The sequence below is a fragment of the Chiloscyllium punctatum genome, chromosome 29 (genome assembly GCF_047496795.1).
Source record: "Chiloscyllium punctatum isolate Juve2018m chromosome 29, sChiPun1.3, whole genome shotgun sequence".
NCBI lineage: Eukaryota > Metazoa > Chordata > Chondrichthyes > Orectolobiformes > Hemiscylliidae > Chiloscyllium > Chiloscyllium punctatum.
The window spans coordinates 62,400,928-62,419,432 of record NC_092767.1 but is presented as its reverse complement, the minus strand read 5'-3'; the positions used below and the strand labels follow the sequence as shown (position 1 = coordinate 62,419,432).

General features: G+C 41.0%; 1 protein-coding gene across 1 annotated transcript in view; it reads left to right on the top strand.

Moving 5' to 3' along the window:
• LOC140454350 (elongation factor 1-gamma-like) overlaps positions 1–17,503 on the top strand; it is a 64,948-nt gene extending 47,445 nt beyond the window's left edge. Inside the window, exons 6-11 of the mRNA XM_072549055.1 lie at positions 3,748–3,891; positions 8,643–8,772; positions 11,536–12,802; positions 13,779–13,945; positions 15,062–15,186; positions 17,210–17,503. Coding sequence (XP_072405156.1) covers positions 3,748–3,891; positions 8,643–8,772; positions 11,536–12,802; positions 13,779–13,945; positions 15,062–15,186; positions 17,210–17,368 — 1,992 coding nt within the window. The 3' untranslated portion in view covers positions 17,369–17,503. The remainder of the gene's footprint in view (positions 1–3,747; positions 3,892–8,642; positions 8,773–11,535; positions 12,803–13,778; positions 13,946–15,061; positions 15,187–17,209) is intronic.
• The last annotated feature ends 1,002 nt before the right edge of the window (positions 17,504–18,505 follow it).

The window sequence follows — 18,505 nt, the reverse complement described above, 5'->3', positions numbered from 1 at the left end:
ATTACTGTACCTGCATGTTGACTTCTGTATATAAAGTCCCCCAGCTGCTGGTATTTTGCAGCTTCTCTCCAGTTTATATTTTTCAGTTTGTCCAACCAAAGCTCACTTTTTTTTTCCACATTACCTTTTTGTTTTTCCAAGCTTTTGCCCATTCGATTAACCTGTCTTGGATCAGTGGCAGTGCGTTGGAAGAAGGCAGTGTGGGGATAAAGAGGTCCTTTTCAGAATGGCAGTTAGTGACTAATGGGAGTTCCACAGGGGTCAGTGTTAGGACCATAACTATTCACATCACACACTAATGATCTGGATGAAGAACGTAAGAGCATTGATGCTAAGTTTGCAGATGCTAAGGTGGAGGGACAGGTTATGTTGAAGCAGGAAGGCTGTAGGTGGATTTGGGCAGGCTAGGAAAGTGAGCAAAGAAATAGCAGAATATGATGTAGCCAAGCATGAAGCTGTGCATGAGGGAAGAATAAAGGTACAGACAATTTTTAAAATGGGGAAAGGCTTTGGAAATCTGAAGCACAAAAGGATTCTATTAAAGTTATTGTGAACATTCAGTTGACAGTTCAGAAGGCAAATGTAACATTCATTTCAAGAGAACTAGCAATCAAGAGCAGAGGTGTACTGAAGCTGTAATAAGGCTTTGGTCAGACTGCATTTGGAATATTGCAAGCAGTTTTGGGCCCTGTCTTTAAGAAAGGAATATACTGGTGTTGGAGGGGTTCCAGATGAAGTTTACAAGAATGAACCTAGGAATGAAGGGGGTGTCATGAAGGATGGTTGAGGATTGTTGCTCTGTATTTGGAGCTTGGAAGGATGAGGGATGATCTGATTTAAAGTTTACAGAATACCAAGAAGCGTGCGCACAGCAGATGTGGAGAAGATATTTCCAGTAGTAGGAGAGACAAGGACCCAAGCCTCTGAAGGGATGACCCTTTTAGAACTGAGATGAGGAATTTCTTTAGCCAGAGGGTGGTTAATCTGTGGAACTCATTGCTGCAGAGGGCTGTGGAAGCCAAGTCCTTGAGTATATTTAAGACCGACTTAACCTTTGATCCCCCTTATCAAGGGCATCAGGAGAATGGGCTGAGAAATACAGCAGCCATGATCGAATGGCAAAGCAGATTCAATAGGCTGGCCCAATTCTGCTTCTGTATTTTAGGGTTTGATGACCAGACTTTTTTTTTCTTTTTGTAATGTTAATTTGAGGGATAATATTGGCCAGGCCAGCAGGGATACCTTCCTTAACTGATGTTTGAAATAGTGCCTGAAGTCCTTTGCATTCTCTTGAGTAGGCAGGTTCTTAAGATTGGTATCCCTCTGTTAGACTGCACTCTGTCTCCATATCCCCATTCTACGGAAGTGAAATTTGCCATCATTTCCCATTCAGCTATATGGGACTTGAGCCATACCCTTGATTATAAATATGGGAGTACTTCTGGCTGTGCTACAGTGGGAATGATTAATAAATAAATTGACCAATTTTTTAGTTTCAAATGTTGCTGCTGAAAGCTGGTTATCGTCCCTCCCCCACACACCCTTTTAATTCTTGTGGGACAGTTCCCACTGTGCACCATGTAGGACAGAACCAAATATTGAATCCTCTTAACAGTCAATCTGTATCTGTCAGCAATGTGCACGTTGGAACAGAATCGTGAACAGGAGGTGTACTACAGATTAGTGCTAGGTCTTTTTTTATTATTGTTTGATATTCATAAATGATACTAACTGGGATACAGGGTGGGGAATAAATCTGCAGATGACCCCAAGATTTGCTGGGTGGTTGATAGTGTGGAGAAAGGTGTTAAGTTACAGGAAGATATAGACTGACTGGTCTGTTGAGCAGATCACTGACAAATGGAATTTAATCTTTATAAAGTGATGCACTATGGAAGAAGGGACCAGGTCAATGAATGTCAGATAGGAGGAAGCTCAGGAACAGAGGAATCTTGGGGTACTTGTCCACAAATACATGAAGGTGGCAGGCCAGATTTAGTAGGGTAGTTAAGGCATGTGGAACCTTTTCAGTCATGGTATAAACTATAAGACCAGGGAGGTCTTGTTGGAGCTGTGCAGAACGTTGGCTCGGCTACAGTTGGAATACTGTATGTAATTCTGGTTGCACTGTAGGAAAAATGTGATTGCACCCCCTGCAGTGTAGAGGAGATTCACCAGGATGTTTCCTGTAATGGAGCACTTCAGCTGTGCGGAGAAACTAAATATGCTCTGTTTTGTTTTAGAGCAGAGAAGGTGGGGGCAGGGGGGAACCTGATAAAGGTTTATAAGGTATCAAGGGCATGGATAAAGTGAATAGAAAATAGCTGACACCATTAGTCAAAAATTGCTAACAAAGCAATAATTTTAGTGATAAGTAGAAAGGTTAGGGGTTTTGAGAGGGGAAAATGTTTCCCTCCAGGGTGTGTTGGGGTCTGGAATGTACTGCCTGGGTGGGTAGTTGACAGTCAGCCTAGCAACCTTTTTTAATAAAAGTACTTGGATGAACATCTTGAAGTGACACCTCATTGACAGGTGTGGATCTAGCTCGGGAAAGTAGGACTAGTGTCGATCGTTGTAAGATGGGCTGAAGTGTGTGTGCTTGTGTTCACATGTCAGCCACATTGGGCAAGGACAACACATTTCCTTTTCTAAAGAATCATTTGTGAACCAGGTGAGCTTTGTCTATTCTGCCTGACCTGCTGTGCTTTTCCAGCATTGTACTAATATCATTATCCCCTTTCAGATCAACGTTCCAGTATTGAGGCAATCATCAGACACCTTTTGTGATGGGCAAGAAGCCTATATATCATCCTCACAGTTGTGTTCAGGGCTACAGAGTCTCTCAAACAGTAATATTATAGAAATGTTACAAACATAGTGCATTGTCACCTTTTTTTTAATCTGAACCAGTGGCAATTCAAAATTAGCCATAAAGCAAGCAGCTGTCTGCTCTCCTGTGATTTACAGGAAGCCTTTTTGTAAAAATCTCAAATCCATAGTGAGCTTTCAACTGCCTATTTCTTTAAAAAAAAAACTACCAGCATTTCAATAAAATAAATTTAACTTTTCACCAATCTTTCAAACTTATTCCTTCAAGCAACTTCTCATTTTAAGTATTTTCATACAAATGTTTGTTTGGAATTCAAACTTGGCACTCTTCTCAGTTAGTACCTGTCCCCTTTTTAATTTTAATGACATCCTCAAAACTGATAGGTTTTTATCCTAAGAGCCACTTTTTCTCCTCAATATGTTCACAGTGCAACCTTGGCATAAGCACACTGTTTGATTTTGTTGAGCTGGTCTGTGCAGGCCTGTACTGAAATGTTATGAGAGAATTGTTGGTTATGTTTTCGCTGCCCAGGATTGGACACCATACTCTGTTGAGGTCACACCAGAGACTTAAATATTCTTCATGGCTTCCTTGCTTTTATACTTTGCCTCTTTTATAACCTTTTTTAAACTGCCTTGCTGCCTTCAATAATGCACGAGTACATAGTTACTACCTTGGTTCCTAGTCTCTCACCCACATTAGAATTATTTCCTATTTTCTTGCTTCCTTTTGCTCTTCCTGTTAAAATGTTTAACTTCTGTCAAACTCCTATGCATAAAATTACATTGTCTCAACAATTTCTCAGTCGATCATTGGACTTTTGCTGTCTACCATTATCCTCTGCTATTCAGAAACAGAGGTTGTGTCCCGTACACGAAGGCTGAGTAATATATCAACATTTTAATCTTATTCTGCAGGTTGTCGAGCATGCTAAAGCAGACATAAAGAAGGTATTGCTTTTGCTGAATGATCACCTCCATAACCGGACGTATCTGGTTGGTGAGCACATCACTCTAGCTGATATCACATTGGTGTGTGCAATGCTGGGACTTTATAAACAAGTAAGGAATGGTTTGCTATCTACTAGCATGATCTTAGATTCCCTCCTGCCAACTGTTTTATAATTGCATTCATTGAAGTATATAGGAGACCCTCCCAGGGCATCTTCCATATGTTCCACTATGTTAATGGGGGTAATTGCATCTAAGTTGCTTAATGTTGCATTTGTTCATTCAGTTGTACCTAATTTATGTTCTCTAGTCATTTTGGGATACTTTGAGTTAACTAAACTGAAAATAGGATTTCTCTAAACTTCCTTTTGTTTGAACCTCTCCCGTATTGTATATGTTACCTTGCAACCACTTTCTCCCATTTAGCACTGTGACATTGCAGACTGTAAGCAGATGTAGCTGTTAAAGATTGGGCATCCATGAGGCAATGTGGGCCATCACCAGCAACAGAATTGAACTCCACCAGAATCTGTAACCTCTTAGCTCGCCATATCTCCTGCTCAACCACTACCATTTAAGCCAAGAGATCAACAACCTTGTTCAATGGAGCGTGCAGGAGGGCATGCCAGGAACACTGCCAAGCATACCTAAAAATATCAGTCAGTTGAAGCTACCAAACAGAACTACTTGCCTGCCAAACAGAATAAGCATCAAGCGATAGACAGAGCCAAATGATTCCGTAACCAACAGATCAGATCTAAGCTCTAGTCCTGCCGCATCAAGTCCTGAATGGCGGTGGACAATTAAACAGCTCACTGAAGGAGAAGGCTCCACAAATATCCCTGTCCTCCATGAGGGAAGAGCCCAGCACATCAGTGCCAAAGATGAAGTTGAAACAATCACCACATTCAAGAGGATGATCCATCTAGGCTGCCTCCAGTGGTCTCCAGCCTTATGGATACCAGTCTTCAGTCAATTCAATTCACTGAGATCAAGAAACAGTTGAAGACACTGGATAGCAACGACTATGGGCTGAGACAATATTTCGGCAATAGTACTGTGGACGTGCTCCAGAACTTGTTCAGCAATAGCTTCATCAGTGATTCCCGGTTTGGGTTCTGCTAGGGCCACTCCAGCTCCTGACCTAATTTCACCCTTGAGTCAAACGTGGATGAAAGAGCTGAATTTCAGAGGTGAGGTGACTGTGTCTGACAGTCCTTGATATCGAGGGTGCTTTCGACCAAGTGTGGCAGCAAGGTGCCCTAGCAAGACTGGCATCAATGGGCATTGGGGACAAATTCTCTGGTGGCTAGTCATATCCGACACAGGAAAATGGTTGTGGTTGATGGAGGTCAGTTATCTGGGTAGTGTCCTAAGCCCAATTATCTTCAACTTCATCAAAATCTTCTCTTGTCATTAAGGTCAGAAATAGGGATGTTTGCCAATGTTCAGCACCATTTGCGACTCCTCAAATGCCTCTGAAAAAGGAAACTGCTGATTAGACAATGAGTTATTGGTTTTGCTGTATTAAGATGATTTACCTACAAGTGGTGGAAACAACACTTTTTTTTTGGCAATAGTAGCTAGAAAGTGCTTCTAGGTTCTCTTCCTAAGTGCAAGATGATTGTTGGATGTCAGACCTGGCTGCATTTTTAGTAACCAAAATATTCCAGCTCAAATGGTGGCAGAAGTAGACAGTGGGGTAACTTTTTCAGAGCTGTACTATAGACTGGAGCCAAGTTGTAATGTTGGAAGGTCATTGTTTTGGAGATGCCATAGCAATGTTGGTTTGGTGCCCAACTCTACCTTGATTGCAAATCATGGCTGACACTTTCCCAACGACCCTAACTTTAACTCTCAAATCCTGGTGTCTGCTTTTACTGAGGGTGTGAGAAGTGGCTTTAGGAGTGTTGTGCTGTCCTATCCTTGAATGCTGTCATTTAGTAACTCCTCTTCATTCAATCACTTTCCAGTTCATTTTCTGTGTGCTGGCTATGCAGGAATCTTCACTTCTCACACTTCTCCTTGATGTAGTACATTGGACTCCCCACTCTAGTGTCTCTACTGTTGAGCAATGGACTGTATTCATGACATTTGTGGGTGACTATCAAAGATCAGTTGACCTTATTCCCAGCCCAATCTTGGAATAATTATGAGTGTCTGATTTGCTCCCAGTGTATCTTTTTGATATTCCAATTCCTCTTTTTTTTTGATGCCAGATCTAGCCTATTCCACAAGTTGTGCCATGCAGAAGTGTCTTTGGCACCTCTAGAACTAGTCTTGATTTTGATCAAATCCTCAGTGATTTGGGATATTAGGAAAACTGACTCTGATGCATCGATTCCTCTTTTAGACATTGATGATTTCCTTTGTCACATTCTAGGAATGCAAATTTTGAATTTCCCACCTGCCTAAGTGCAAAGCCCCCTAGTTTCTAACTTCTAGAGAAACTCATGGGTACAAATAGGGTCTTCTCTATTTGGATTCTATGCTGGTGCCCCAAAGTTATGCCCAAATTCTTTTTTTTTGTATTGAATTCAAATGGAATCGATTTGAAGTGTAGATGTCAATTTTTTTTTTTTTTACCACTTTTTAAATCCAGATTTTGATTTTTAGCTGTTTCAGACGCCATGTTAATTTTTAAAGCAACATTCCATCCAGTCTTTCCTACAGAAGATGTCCTATACATAACCATTTAGTTCCTCCTTTTAACCAGAAAGTGAACTCTAGATTATCCCAGTGTTTAAATAGCTGAATGTACATTTAGCTACTTCAAAGTTTATCACTTGTCAAAACACTGCGCAGTATTACAGTCTGAAACTATTATCTTTCTCCACTGGTTTGATAAGTTGAATATTTGTTGGTGTTGAGCTCCACTCTAAGCTTTTCTTTTCAAGCCGGCCCTAGAGTTTTAAATATTTATGTATTTGATTTACCTCATTTAGTCAGAATTGTTTCCTCCAGGTTTGTGTGAAGTCTATAGTCTTGTTGTAGAGAAGTGGTGTGTACTTTTTTTAGTTTTGTTTTCTTAAATTCTGTGGTATACAGTGAAGGAGCCGTACTGTGCTGGGAAATTGCTTGCAGAGAGTTCCTAGCTGTCGGTCAGTACTACAATTTTTGAGTGTTTATGGCTTAAAGGTAAGTGGGGAGAATAGAGGGCAGACCACTGAGGACTACAGTGGTAATAAGCCAGAGGATGTGGGCAACTTTGTTCCTCGAGTGAATTCTGACAATTTTACAATGAGTTTAGAATTATACTTGGAGGACTTAGAATATTCTGAGGAGAAGGAGTGATTTTTTTTTTTAATTTTGGCAGGAGCTAAGTCCCCAGGGTTGGATGAAATTTATTCCAGGCTGATGTGATGCAGAGGAACTAGTGTTATGGAAATGTGGGTGTACTTTAAGAGTTAAACGTAACTGAACTATCAGACACAGCAGTGTTCTCAATAAGGCAACAATGCAACACCTGGTTGAATAACTCGATTAGCTCATTGGCTGAATTTTGCATTTGTTTTTGTTTCCAGGCAATCTGTTTAAATTTATACCCCCAAAAATACCAAACTCCAATACCGTTTGACAATCTTAAAAGCCAACATACTCCATTTCAATGATACCCTCCCAAAGCATCGGACTGTATAAGACTGGGGGAAATTGAACAGTTGAGAGGAGAACTGACAAACTCATCATGTAAACAGCCTGAAAATAGCACTCTTAAAAGTACCTTTTTGATCAGAACCTGTGACACCGGCATTTCCTAAGAAGAAAATACACAGGAAGTTCTGAATTGAAGAACGAAAGCTGCCTGATTTTGAGATAAGGGTAGTTTTGTAAATCTTGATTAGGAGTTTTATTGGACTAGTATAATAAAATAGAAGGTATATATGACAAACAGCAAGAAGCCTGCGCACCTTCTGTGACCCTCACATGCTGGAGTGGAACTGCAAGTCTGAACTTCTGGCTCAGACAGGGGTGCTACCTACTGCAACATAAAACCTAAGGAAGATGTTTTGAGAAGTTGGTCTTGGTTGGCTTTGTTTGTGAAGCTTTGGCCAGGATTCTTATTCTCCTGCACTTTGCAATGGAGATCCCCAAATTGCAAATGTTTGGATTCCAAGTTGAAGTTTGATAGGCTATTTAACCACAGGGTATCAAAACAATGTCGCTGTATACAATTTAAGCTGCAGAATCAACTACTATTCGGTCCTCTTTTAGCAGTTTGTTTCAATGGAATGCATTCAGAAGACATTTCTTAAATCATTCCCATTCTTTTTTTTCATAATCCTCATTTGGTCTGTTTGCACTCCATCTCCTGTGCTTTTAGATTGTAAATATTTCCATTCTTTGACTTTTTTTTTTCTCCTGGCCCCTTCAGTTCTAACCTGGCTGTATCTGTGCCTTCCAAGAGTTAAGTTGGCTATTAATGATACACCTTGAAATGTTTTTTTTTCTCCCCTCCCTTCTGTATCTCTAAAGCATCTGCATAATTTCCTCCCCTAGTTTCCCTTTATCTGGAAGGAAAGGATTAGTCTAACATCAGTATATTAAAACAAAGGTGACCAATATGTGGAGCTGTAATTTAGCCTTCACAAAGAGTAAGTGGGTCTCGCGAATTAGATGTTAATTTGCCTGATTTTTACTTAAAGCAAAACATAGCTTTAAAATATTTCTCAAATGCTGCATTCACCGCATGTCCACTTTCTCAATTCCAGATGGAATCGCTTGGTGATGGGGTGTTAAACTGGATGTAGAATTTAGTAATTGCCTGTGGTTAACTCTACAAATTTAAGGACAATAAACCTGGATATTTGCAGCTTAACTAATGTCTTTGCCAAGGTTGGTGAGTAACAATATTTTCTCTCTAGGTTTTGGACCCTTCCCTGCGGGAGAACTACACTGATGTAAACCGTTGGTTTTTTGCCTGTGTTAATGAGCCTCCATTCCGGAAAGTACTGGGAGAGGTGGTGTTCTGTGAGCCAGCTGCCCAGTGCTCAGGTAAAGTAGCAACATCTGCTTCCAACATAGTGCTGGTTGTAATGAGCAGGAGAACGGAGAAATGGATAAATACCTCTCCAACCAGAACTCTTTTTTTTTTTTTTTTTTCCCCCCCCCCCACCCCCCACCCCAACTAAAGCCGTTCTATTTGTTCAGAATGACTGACTTGGATAAAATCTTGAAAGATGTAAGACCATTAGCTTTCATATGCAGTCTGCTTTTAATGGAACTAACTATTCTTATCAGTAAACTTTCAGGTATTGCTGGAAAAGCTCAGCAGGTCTGGCAGCATCTGCGAAGAGAAATCAGTTAGTGTTTTTGGGTCTGGCTCAGAATTGGAGTTCTGAGGAAGGATTACTGGACCTGCAACGTTAACTCTGATTTCTCTCCACAGATGCTGCCAGTCTTGCTGAGCTTTACCAGCCATTTTTTTTTTTTAATTTTGCTTGAATATATTTAGTAAACCATTTTGAGTTTGGTGTGCTGGCCTAGTGGGTACTCTACATAAACAGCTAACATGAATAGGCTGGCTGCCTCTACCCCTTTTGTCACTTTTTTTCTGGCATGTTATGAATTTAAGAAACTCTTTCAAATCTTCCCTGTATTCTACTCTTCTTTCTCATATGTTGATTACCATTTGGTCCCCTTTCTTTTTAGCAGTTTGTTTGAGATGCATTTAGAACTCCTCCTAAATTTCTTTAATCATTCTCCTCTTTTTTTTTTCCCATGCTGTTTGTTGGTCAATTTGCACCTCCTTAAGTGTCACTTACTTCCTTCAATATTTCTATTCTGCTTTCTGGCATGTTCATGTTTTGGTCTGGCCATACTTGACTCCTCTTATGAGGTGAGACTTAATGCACCATTTGGGTTAGTTAGTATTCCTAGAGGAAACCCTTCCCAATCACCACTACTTTTAAGTATCCCTGTAGCATCTGTATAATTCCCTCTCCTCAGTTCCCTTTGTCATCTAGAAGAACATTCTAATCTAGCATCGTACATTTGAAACAAAGATGACCAGATTTGCTGTAGAGTCCAGTAATTTAGAACCTGACGGTACAACACTTGGGTGAATAAAGTTTTTTTCCCTTTTTTTTTTATAAAATGATGTTACCCATTGCTTTTGGGTCCAGAAAATAATATGGCAGGTGTTCCAAGAAGCAGTGGAATGTTTGGGATGTGGGCCTTGGGATACTGAGGGGCAGGGGGTGGGATTGGGGGAGTGAATGCAATTCTCAAATCTGCTTGGATGTGCCAAACAGTCTGTTCTCTCTCCTTTTTAATTTTAAAAGAAATGACTTTAGTACCAGAGTGTTTCAGAGGAGTCTGCTTACCTGATGTCTTGAGAGTTTTACTCTGTGCCACAGAGAACAATGGATTGTGCTGACCCTATTTGCTGTCCATTCCATTTCAAATTTGCCACAGCAGGTGGACCTTCTTAAGGGCACAGCATCTTTTAGAAATATTTATAGCACTGAAGTGGTCCATTTTAATCTACTGATGATACCACTTTTATTTGTGGAGAAGTTCTGTTGGTCCCAATCTGTAGATCTATCCTATCCTTTGCAAGTTTATTTCATTCAAGTTCCCATCCCTTTTTTATTTTATTTATTTATTTTGTTGAAATAATTGATGGTATCTAATTTCACCACAATGCAAGTTTCAGGCCATTACTACTTGCTGTGTAGAAATTTCTCTCCCCTTCACATGGCTTTCCCAAAATCCTTTAAAATCTGTATTATAAGACTTTGTGCTATCAACGTATGGGGGCAATTTCTCCTAAATCCAAACCTATCATAATCTTCTATACCCCTCTCAACTCCCCTTGTACAAGCAGAATAACCCCAACTCATCCAATTTTACCTTTTTTGTAGTTATAATTCCCCTTTCCAGAAACCATTCTGGCAAGTCTTCTCTGCACTCCTTTTCAAGGGCCTTCTCATGCTTTCTAAAGTCCTACCTCCCTCCCTCCCTCCCCTCTTTGGTGCAACGTCTCTGTGTTTGTGTTCAATATTTCCCTGAAGCCATACGTTCCAAATCCTTTCCTCTTTTAAGGAGAGACAGGAATGCACGTACATCTTTAGGTCACACTTTTTTTTTCCAAAAGGAAATATCTAATATTATTCCTTTTTTATTTGCTATTCTTTACTCCCATTTTACCTTACTCTATCATCATTTACGCCGTTGAAGGTAACCCTAATCCAATTCCGATTATGTGCTTTGGTCTTCTGCATTACTAGTCTAAACACGTACTCCTACAACGATCACTGTTTGCCATGTTTTCCCTGCAAGCACTTGGTACATTTTGTTTCTCCTCACTTGCTAGCACAAGGTCCAGCAATCGTCCTTTTCAAATTCAGCTGAGAGCTGACTAAAGGTTCTCTGAACACTTCAGAAATTCTTCCCCCTCCTTACCTTTCACTCTTAGCATCCTCACTTGAGCATAATGAATTCCCTGTTCAGAAGAAGGGTCACTGCCTCTGAAACATTAATTCTGCTTTCTCTCAGCAGATACTGCTGGGCCTATGTAGCTTTTTCCAGCAAGTTCTATTTTGCTTGATTTCCAGCTTTTTTTGGGGGGGGGGTTTTTAAGCTTTTGAGCAATTAGTTTGTCTGGATTTTTTTTTCAAGCTGCTGAGATTTGCTGTTTGTGCAGCTGCTTGATATCTCTGGTTCAGTAGAATTATGGAGAGTTTAGAAGTATTGTTTAATAGGTGGTTAATAGTGAAACATTCTGCACTTTTTTTTTCCTTTGTTTCCAAATAGCACCCAAGCCACTGGAAACCCAAGATGTTGCCAAAATTGAGACCAGTTCAATTGCAATTCCCACAAACAAAACAAATGAAGTTGGTCCAGTTGACACTGGACTTGATAAAGAAATTACTGCAGTGGGGGTTCCCCCTGCAGCCCCTCTGGCTGAGGTTGGAACAGTTGGTGCTGAAGCTCCTCCTTTGAAGCAGAGACCAACTCATGCTGAAAGTTTGCTGGATGTATCAGAAGAACAAATATCCGTAGTTTGTGCCTCAATGAAGGGTAGAATCAAAGAAGAAACGTCCATTTCCTGTAAAGGGAATATTGCCCCAGAAAATGAAAGTGAGGCTATGGTTACTAAAGAGAAGAATTCATCTGTTGTTCTGATAGATTTTTCTGAGGAGATCACCCACATAACCAGTAATTCCAAAGAGCAGGAAGTAACTGAAGAGGTCACAGCTCGAGTCCAAGAGGGAGGAACTTATGAGGCGACAAAGTTAGTTGTACCCTTTAACCAGCTTGAATCTACAGTGGATTGTTCTGCACAGAAAGCTACAGTAGGAGTTACGTTACCAGAATTATCCTCCTCCAGAGAAGATGTCCAAGAGAGCTTTGTGCATAAGTCAAAAGAGGAGTCTGTCACTGAAATCAGATCAACGGGAGCTCCTGAAGAGCAGAAGCCAGTTGGAGTAAGCCAGCTTGATGCTCCGAAATGTGAAGGAGCTGAAGAGACCACTGTCAAAATGGTGGCTGCTCCTGGAAAGGCCATTCTTTTTGACTCCAAGATAAGGGATTGTTCGGAACCTGATGCTTCATCTAAGCTAGAAGCCAGATTAATGGATGTAGCCAAAGATAGTCTGGCCAGGGAGGAGAGCGTGAGTGAGGCTTGTGTGACAGGATCATTGGAAGAGGTCACTGTGGCTGCATTAAGCATACCAGATCCTTTTGAAAGGGATGCAGCAGGTAAAGTAGCAGTTACTGGTACAACAAGTGCCTTTATGGAAGATATCCTCACAACTGATACTGTTCTCCAAGAAACTTCAAAAGAGAAATTCAACACAGTTGATCCATCTCTGGTGTGTGGACCAGTTGTAACTCGTTTGGCTGATGTATCTAAAGAGAATGGAACTGCTGACTGTGGTAAAATGGATACATCTCCAAGAGGCAAACTGGCTACAGAGGGACCCAAGGGGCTTTCCCAAGTACGTGGTGATGATCAGGACTGCACCAAATCAACTGACCTGTTAAAAATCCAAGATCCTTTTGCACACTTACCAAAAAGGTAAGGGTGGGTTGCATGGAGGAATTGGTGTTTCATATTCTAGGTTACATTTATTTGGTCGCTTTTTTGTTTCTAACACAGTTTTAGTGTTTTATGGTCACTTCCATGTTTTATGAAATTTTCAAACAGGTGGGGCCTGAACTTGGGTCTTCTAGCCTAGGAGTACTGGCACTACCACTGCCATAACGGCCCTCCAGATTTCTGTATCAACCATGGTGAAATTCAAGCCCATGTCTCCTGCTCATGAGACTAGGGGTCTGGATTATGCAGTGACATTATCACACTTCCTCCACCTTCCCAAAAATTACTCAAATAGTTTTACAAAGGGTGCTTGTCCTCTGCACGTGCGTGCGCACACCATTTCCAGGCAAGGCACCCTGGATTGATGTAGTGACCTTGGAGGAGGTTGCAATTCAATTTTTGGTCTCTTGTATTTTGGAGATTTAAGGGAAAATTGAATTGAGGGCTTTCAGATAAGCAGGTCAGATCATTTCATTTTCCTTTGGGGACTCCAGAATTCGGTCTAATCTCTTAATTTGGGGGTGAAATGCAAAGAACTTCAAGAATAATTCAGATCCTCAATTCATTATGCACATAACTACAGCTAGGGGTTAATTTAAATTCAAAACTGAAATTGTTAGATTTGTGCTCAGTGAGGATGTTGAGAGTTACAGGTTCTAGTAGGCAAATATTATGTACTTGACTGGCAGGAAACCAAGGAGCTGACTAGCCCCCACCCACTAGATCCCCTATAATCTCCAATATTAATTTGGGACAGACTGAAATAGTTTTAGCTGCTTAAAATCCTCCTGTAGCACTTTGGTCAGAAAAAGTGATCAAACGATTGATTCCAAAAGTGTAAGACCAACCAATTCCTAGTATTGATTCTGGATAATGTGGACTGTATTGTTTGTCCTGTTTTGTTCACTGTTGAATAACAGTCTTGGTAGTTTGAAAATCTTTGCATCTTTTTCAGTGTCTTTGTTCTGGATGAGTTCAAGTGGAAGTACTCGAATGAGGATATCCGTTCTGTGGCACTCCCTTATTTGTGGGACCACTTTGATAAGGATGGTTGGTCTGTGTGGTACATGGAGTACAAGTACCCCAGTGAGCTCTGTCTGGATTGCAGCAGTTTAATAACTGGTCAGTAAACTGGGAATTAGAAGAGAGATGTGATCAACTTGGTGTTTTGAGGATATAGTTTTGTCATAACTGTTGCTTGTCAGTTCTCCAGGATTATCTTGAAGTTTCAGAATGAGATTAATCTTCTGATACGAACCTAGGATGTGGCGTTTGCTAGCTGGGCCAGTATTTGAGCACTAAAGAGTCATCTAGACTCAATGGTAGCTTACTGTCTCTCCATGGATGCTGCATGACCTGCTGTGATTTCCAGCAATTTTTGTTTTCAGACTAGCATTTATTGCCTATCCCAAACTGTCTTAAACCACTGCAGCCCATAATATGGGGAACATTTAATAAACTTGTTCTCATCATCCGATCAATCATTATAAAGACAAGTAAAATCCTGTTAAACTTTTTTTTTGCAGTGAATTTAATATTAATTTTGAGTTCACTGTCATGCTATATCCACCCTTCTTTCATCTTTCTCTCATGTCCACACCTCCACTCAACTTCCCTAAAGATCCCAGCTTCCTCTTCCAAACTGTATCTGTCTCCTCCCAACACCCACCTAGAGCCCAGTGACCAAAGCTGGGGAGTAGTGGAGGCCATTCCTCAGTAAGAGGAGTGTGAGAAGCTCCAACTATAAATAAAATCAATTGACCACCCAGAAAATGCAGGCAGCCCAACTATTATTGATCAGATTGGATAATTCAGGTCCGGTTGGTTAATCAGCAGTTTCTTTTGGAAAGTTGAAGTCCCTGAGAATTGGAGTTGACAAATGGCAAGAGATTTGGGATGGGGCAGAGGATGACAGGCATGTAACGAAACCAGAGCTAGCTATTGGCATTTCACTGCCTGTATTGGCTACAGAATCTTGGTTTGTTTTTAATGGTGTGGAGATTTTAAAATGTAAAATTTTTTTCTTTAACTTCCTCAGGACAGCAAGATAAGCATTCAGTTCTTGTCTGTCTCACTGGTTTCAGGAACTCTAATTTTTGTTTTTTTTTGATGATTGGGATGTCCTCTAAATCGAAGATGTCACCAAACCAAACCCTCTTGTGTGCAAATGACTGGGCCAGTGAAGTATTCTTGCTGGCTGATCCTTTTTTTTTTAAATTATTCTGAAATTGGTTGCAGGGTTATTCCAGCATTTGGATAGTCTACGGGAGTACAGCTTTGCTAGCGTGATCCTCTTTGGCACTGGTGGTGACAGCTCCATCTCTGGGATTTGGATTATGCGGGGACAGCAACTTCTTCCTGAAGTAAGAATGTGACCAATTGAGGTCTTTTTTTTTATCTGAGATGAAATTGAAGAGGGAGGTGATGAATGGAAAGTAATTTTCAGTTGCTAATTTTGCACCTGTCCTAAAGGTGCTGACTTCTGACCAGAAATTGGATTCTTGTCAACAGCCCTTCATGCTGTGGCACCTACCCACCCCCCTCCTTTGGTGGATTGTGAAGAGGTTTTTTCTTGATGAGTTCATGGTCATGTGGAACCTATTTTTATGATTTTGGGAGTGGAGGGGATGTTGGCATAATGGGAATGTGTCTGGGTTACTAGTCCAGTGACAAAGCTAATACTCTGGGGTTTGAGCCCCATTTCCCCATTACAGCAAATGGGAAAATTTGAGTTAATTCCAGATCCATTAATTGAAAAGCTAGTTGTGTTTACCATAAAGCCATTGTTGACTATTGTAAAAACCCATTTTGATTCACTGGTGTCCCCTTTAGGGAACGGAAATATATCATTGACATGCACAGCAATGTAATTGATTCTGAAATAATGTTGATTGGGGTGGGGGTTTGGAATCCAATCTAACCACTATGGATTTTGAAAAAAGAAATGGAAACTCAAGTGAATCATCTGGCATTGACCAAGCCACTAGTAATGACACCGTCCTCATGACCAACATCAGGGGCTTGTGCCAAAATTGAGTGCAGTTCCACAGATGGGTCAAGCTATTGTCTGACTAATATCCTAGTCATCACACCACGCTGGGTATGTCCTGTCATAGTCATACAGTCCTGAAACAAACCCTTCAATCCAATCATGTTGAGCATAATCTCAAACTAAACTAGCCCCACCTACCTGTGCTTCGTCCATATCTGGGACAAATCCAGAGAGGTGGATCAGGAAAGAGTTGCACTGGGAGACTTTGAACTCATAGGGCCTCAGCATCAGGACAAATCTCCTCAGCAAAGAAAACTGCTGATGATTACCAATTACCTTCTGTTTAGATTAGATTAGATTACTCAGTGTGGAAACAGGCCCTCCGGCCCAACAAGTCCACACCGCCCCGCCGAAGCGTAACCCACCCATACCCCTACATCTACATCTACATCTACCCCTTACCTAACACTACGGGCAATTTAGCATGGCCAATTCACCTGACCTGCACATCTTTGGACTGTGGGAGGAAACCGGAGCACCCGGAGGAAACCCACGCAGACACGGGGAGAACGTGCAAACTCCACACAGTCGGTCGCCTAAGTTTGGTCAGTGGTAACCCCCAGGATGCCATCAAATGTCAAGGGTAATGATTACATTTATCTTTTTTTTTGGAAACAATACCTTGCTTTTGTGTTGTGTAAATATTATTAGTTACTGACCTGGGATGGGCATAAAATGAGGTTTGTGTAAATTCTTTGAAGTGGTCATCAGGAACACATACCTCCATGCCTGCTCCTTGTTCTTCTTGCCCCAGATGCCAAAACCCATTCTGGAGTTATAGCTGAATAGAATCCATTCTTTCAGCAAATCTTAAACCAGAGGCCTTCTAATTGGGCTTGTGAGAATGCATTCTTCCTTGCTTGATTCCCTGGTTTAACTTTTTAGTGGTCTCAATGCTATATCCTTTTTTTGGTTTTGTTAATCAAGATGACCTGAGTGAACTTCAATTCCCAATTGTGACTTGCAGCATCCTCCCCTCTCCCTTCACCTGCAAAGAGAACCTTAAGTCCTTGCTGATTGACAGCAATTGCTGCCTCTTTGCAGCTTTGTGGTGTTACCATTTTGACCACATCTGATGCATCTCTGCTCCTCCTGTTTTTACCCTTGGATGTGATCTTGGGACGATACCCTTGAGTTTTCCAGGGTGTGTGTAACAGGTGGGAGGTATGGTCCTGAGTGCAGTCTAACTGGAATCCTCAGTTCTTAGCTTTGGAATGCTGAGGATGTTGTCTTGTGTATCCTGCTGTGCTAAAATCATGTATTTTCTCCCAGTGGCCCACTTGCTTGCTGCTGCTGTTCCACTAGCTCTGATTTTATATGGTTTTCCTGTCTAGTTAAATGAAGACTGGCGTGTAACCTGTGAGTTGTATTCCTGGAAGAAGTTGGATATAGACACTGATGAATGCAAGACCATGATTAATGAGTACTTTATGCTGGAAGGAGCATTCCAACACATGGGGAAACCCTTCAATCAGGCAATAATCTTTAAGTAGCAGCACACACTAGTTGTTGCTCTCTGTCCTCTGAACTAGCTGGTTTCTTTCACTACTGAATCTTAACTTTCTGAATATTGCACTGATACTGTGTAAATCTAGGGCTGATATGCAGCAAGTGTTTTGTTTTTTTTAATCTATATGGATGGAATAAAAATTAAAGCATTTGGAAACTGATCTAAAACTCATTCTTTTACAAAACTGAGAGATTAGCCATAAACTCTTCCTCACCCATGGTGTAGGACTAATTTCCTAACTTGCTTTTGGTCAGGTGAGTAAAAGGAATGAATGGTGCTGCTTGGCTAAGCATTTAAAATGGCAACATGGGAATTCACTATGACATGCTCTTGAATGGTACGTGATCCTTGCTAAACAGAATCCAGACAAATTGGAACCCTTGCACGGCCGCCCTCTTCCACTGAGACTTCATGCAAGTCCCATGCGTGCTGTGGAGAGCTACAAACAGTGCTGCAAATCATTCTGAGGAGTGTTCCCCCTCTTCAGACAAGGTGTTGGCCTCCTTGTCTTTAAACTCCGTGAAGTGGTGACGACTTCGCTCTAGGGTTTTGCATTTGCTAAGAGCTAGAGCATAACTATATTTATTCGTAGAAAGGAGAAACTAACTTTTACTGCAAAGAGATTTTAACCTTGTGCAGACAGTCTTTTAAATTTTGAGCTTGATCAGGGCTGAAGTAGAATCTGGATTTAATCCCTAAAGCGAGCAGCCTTGCTCTGTTCCTTGTTATAGAAACCCTGTAGATTGCCAAGTTAGCAAGTTTCCAATTATTTTTATTTTTGGTAACGGAAGGGAGCCTGTCGCATATCCCCTCTGGTACAATTAACTAATTCAGGAATTAGAGACAGTGAATTGCAGCCGGAAAAACAGTACTTTTTATAGATTATTTCTCTTGTGCCTTTCTCTCTTTTTAGAGGAAGTACATGAAGTTGTGGAGATAACAAGATGTTTGGGAGGAGTTCATTGCCCTTTAACCCGTTGTTGACAGTGGGGGTGGGGAACAGAACGGACCAAAGAAAATGCCAACTGGAGCCAGGAAAGCTTTTAAGTAAGACTTGGAGGCTTGAGTTTTCTGAACTTGTCCAACTTGAGGCTGCTGCAATTCCAGTAGTTTACTTTGC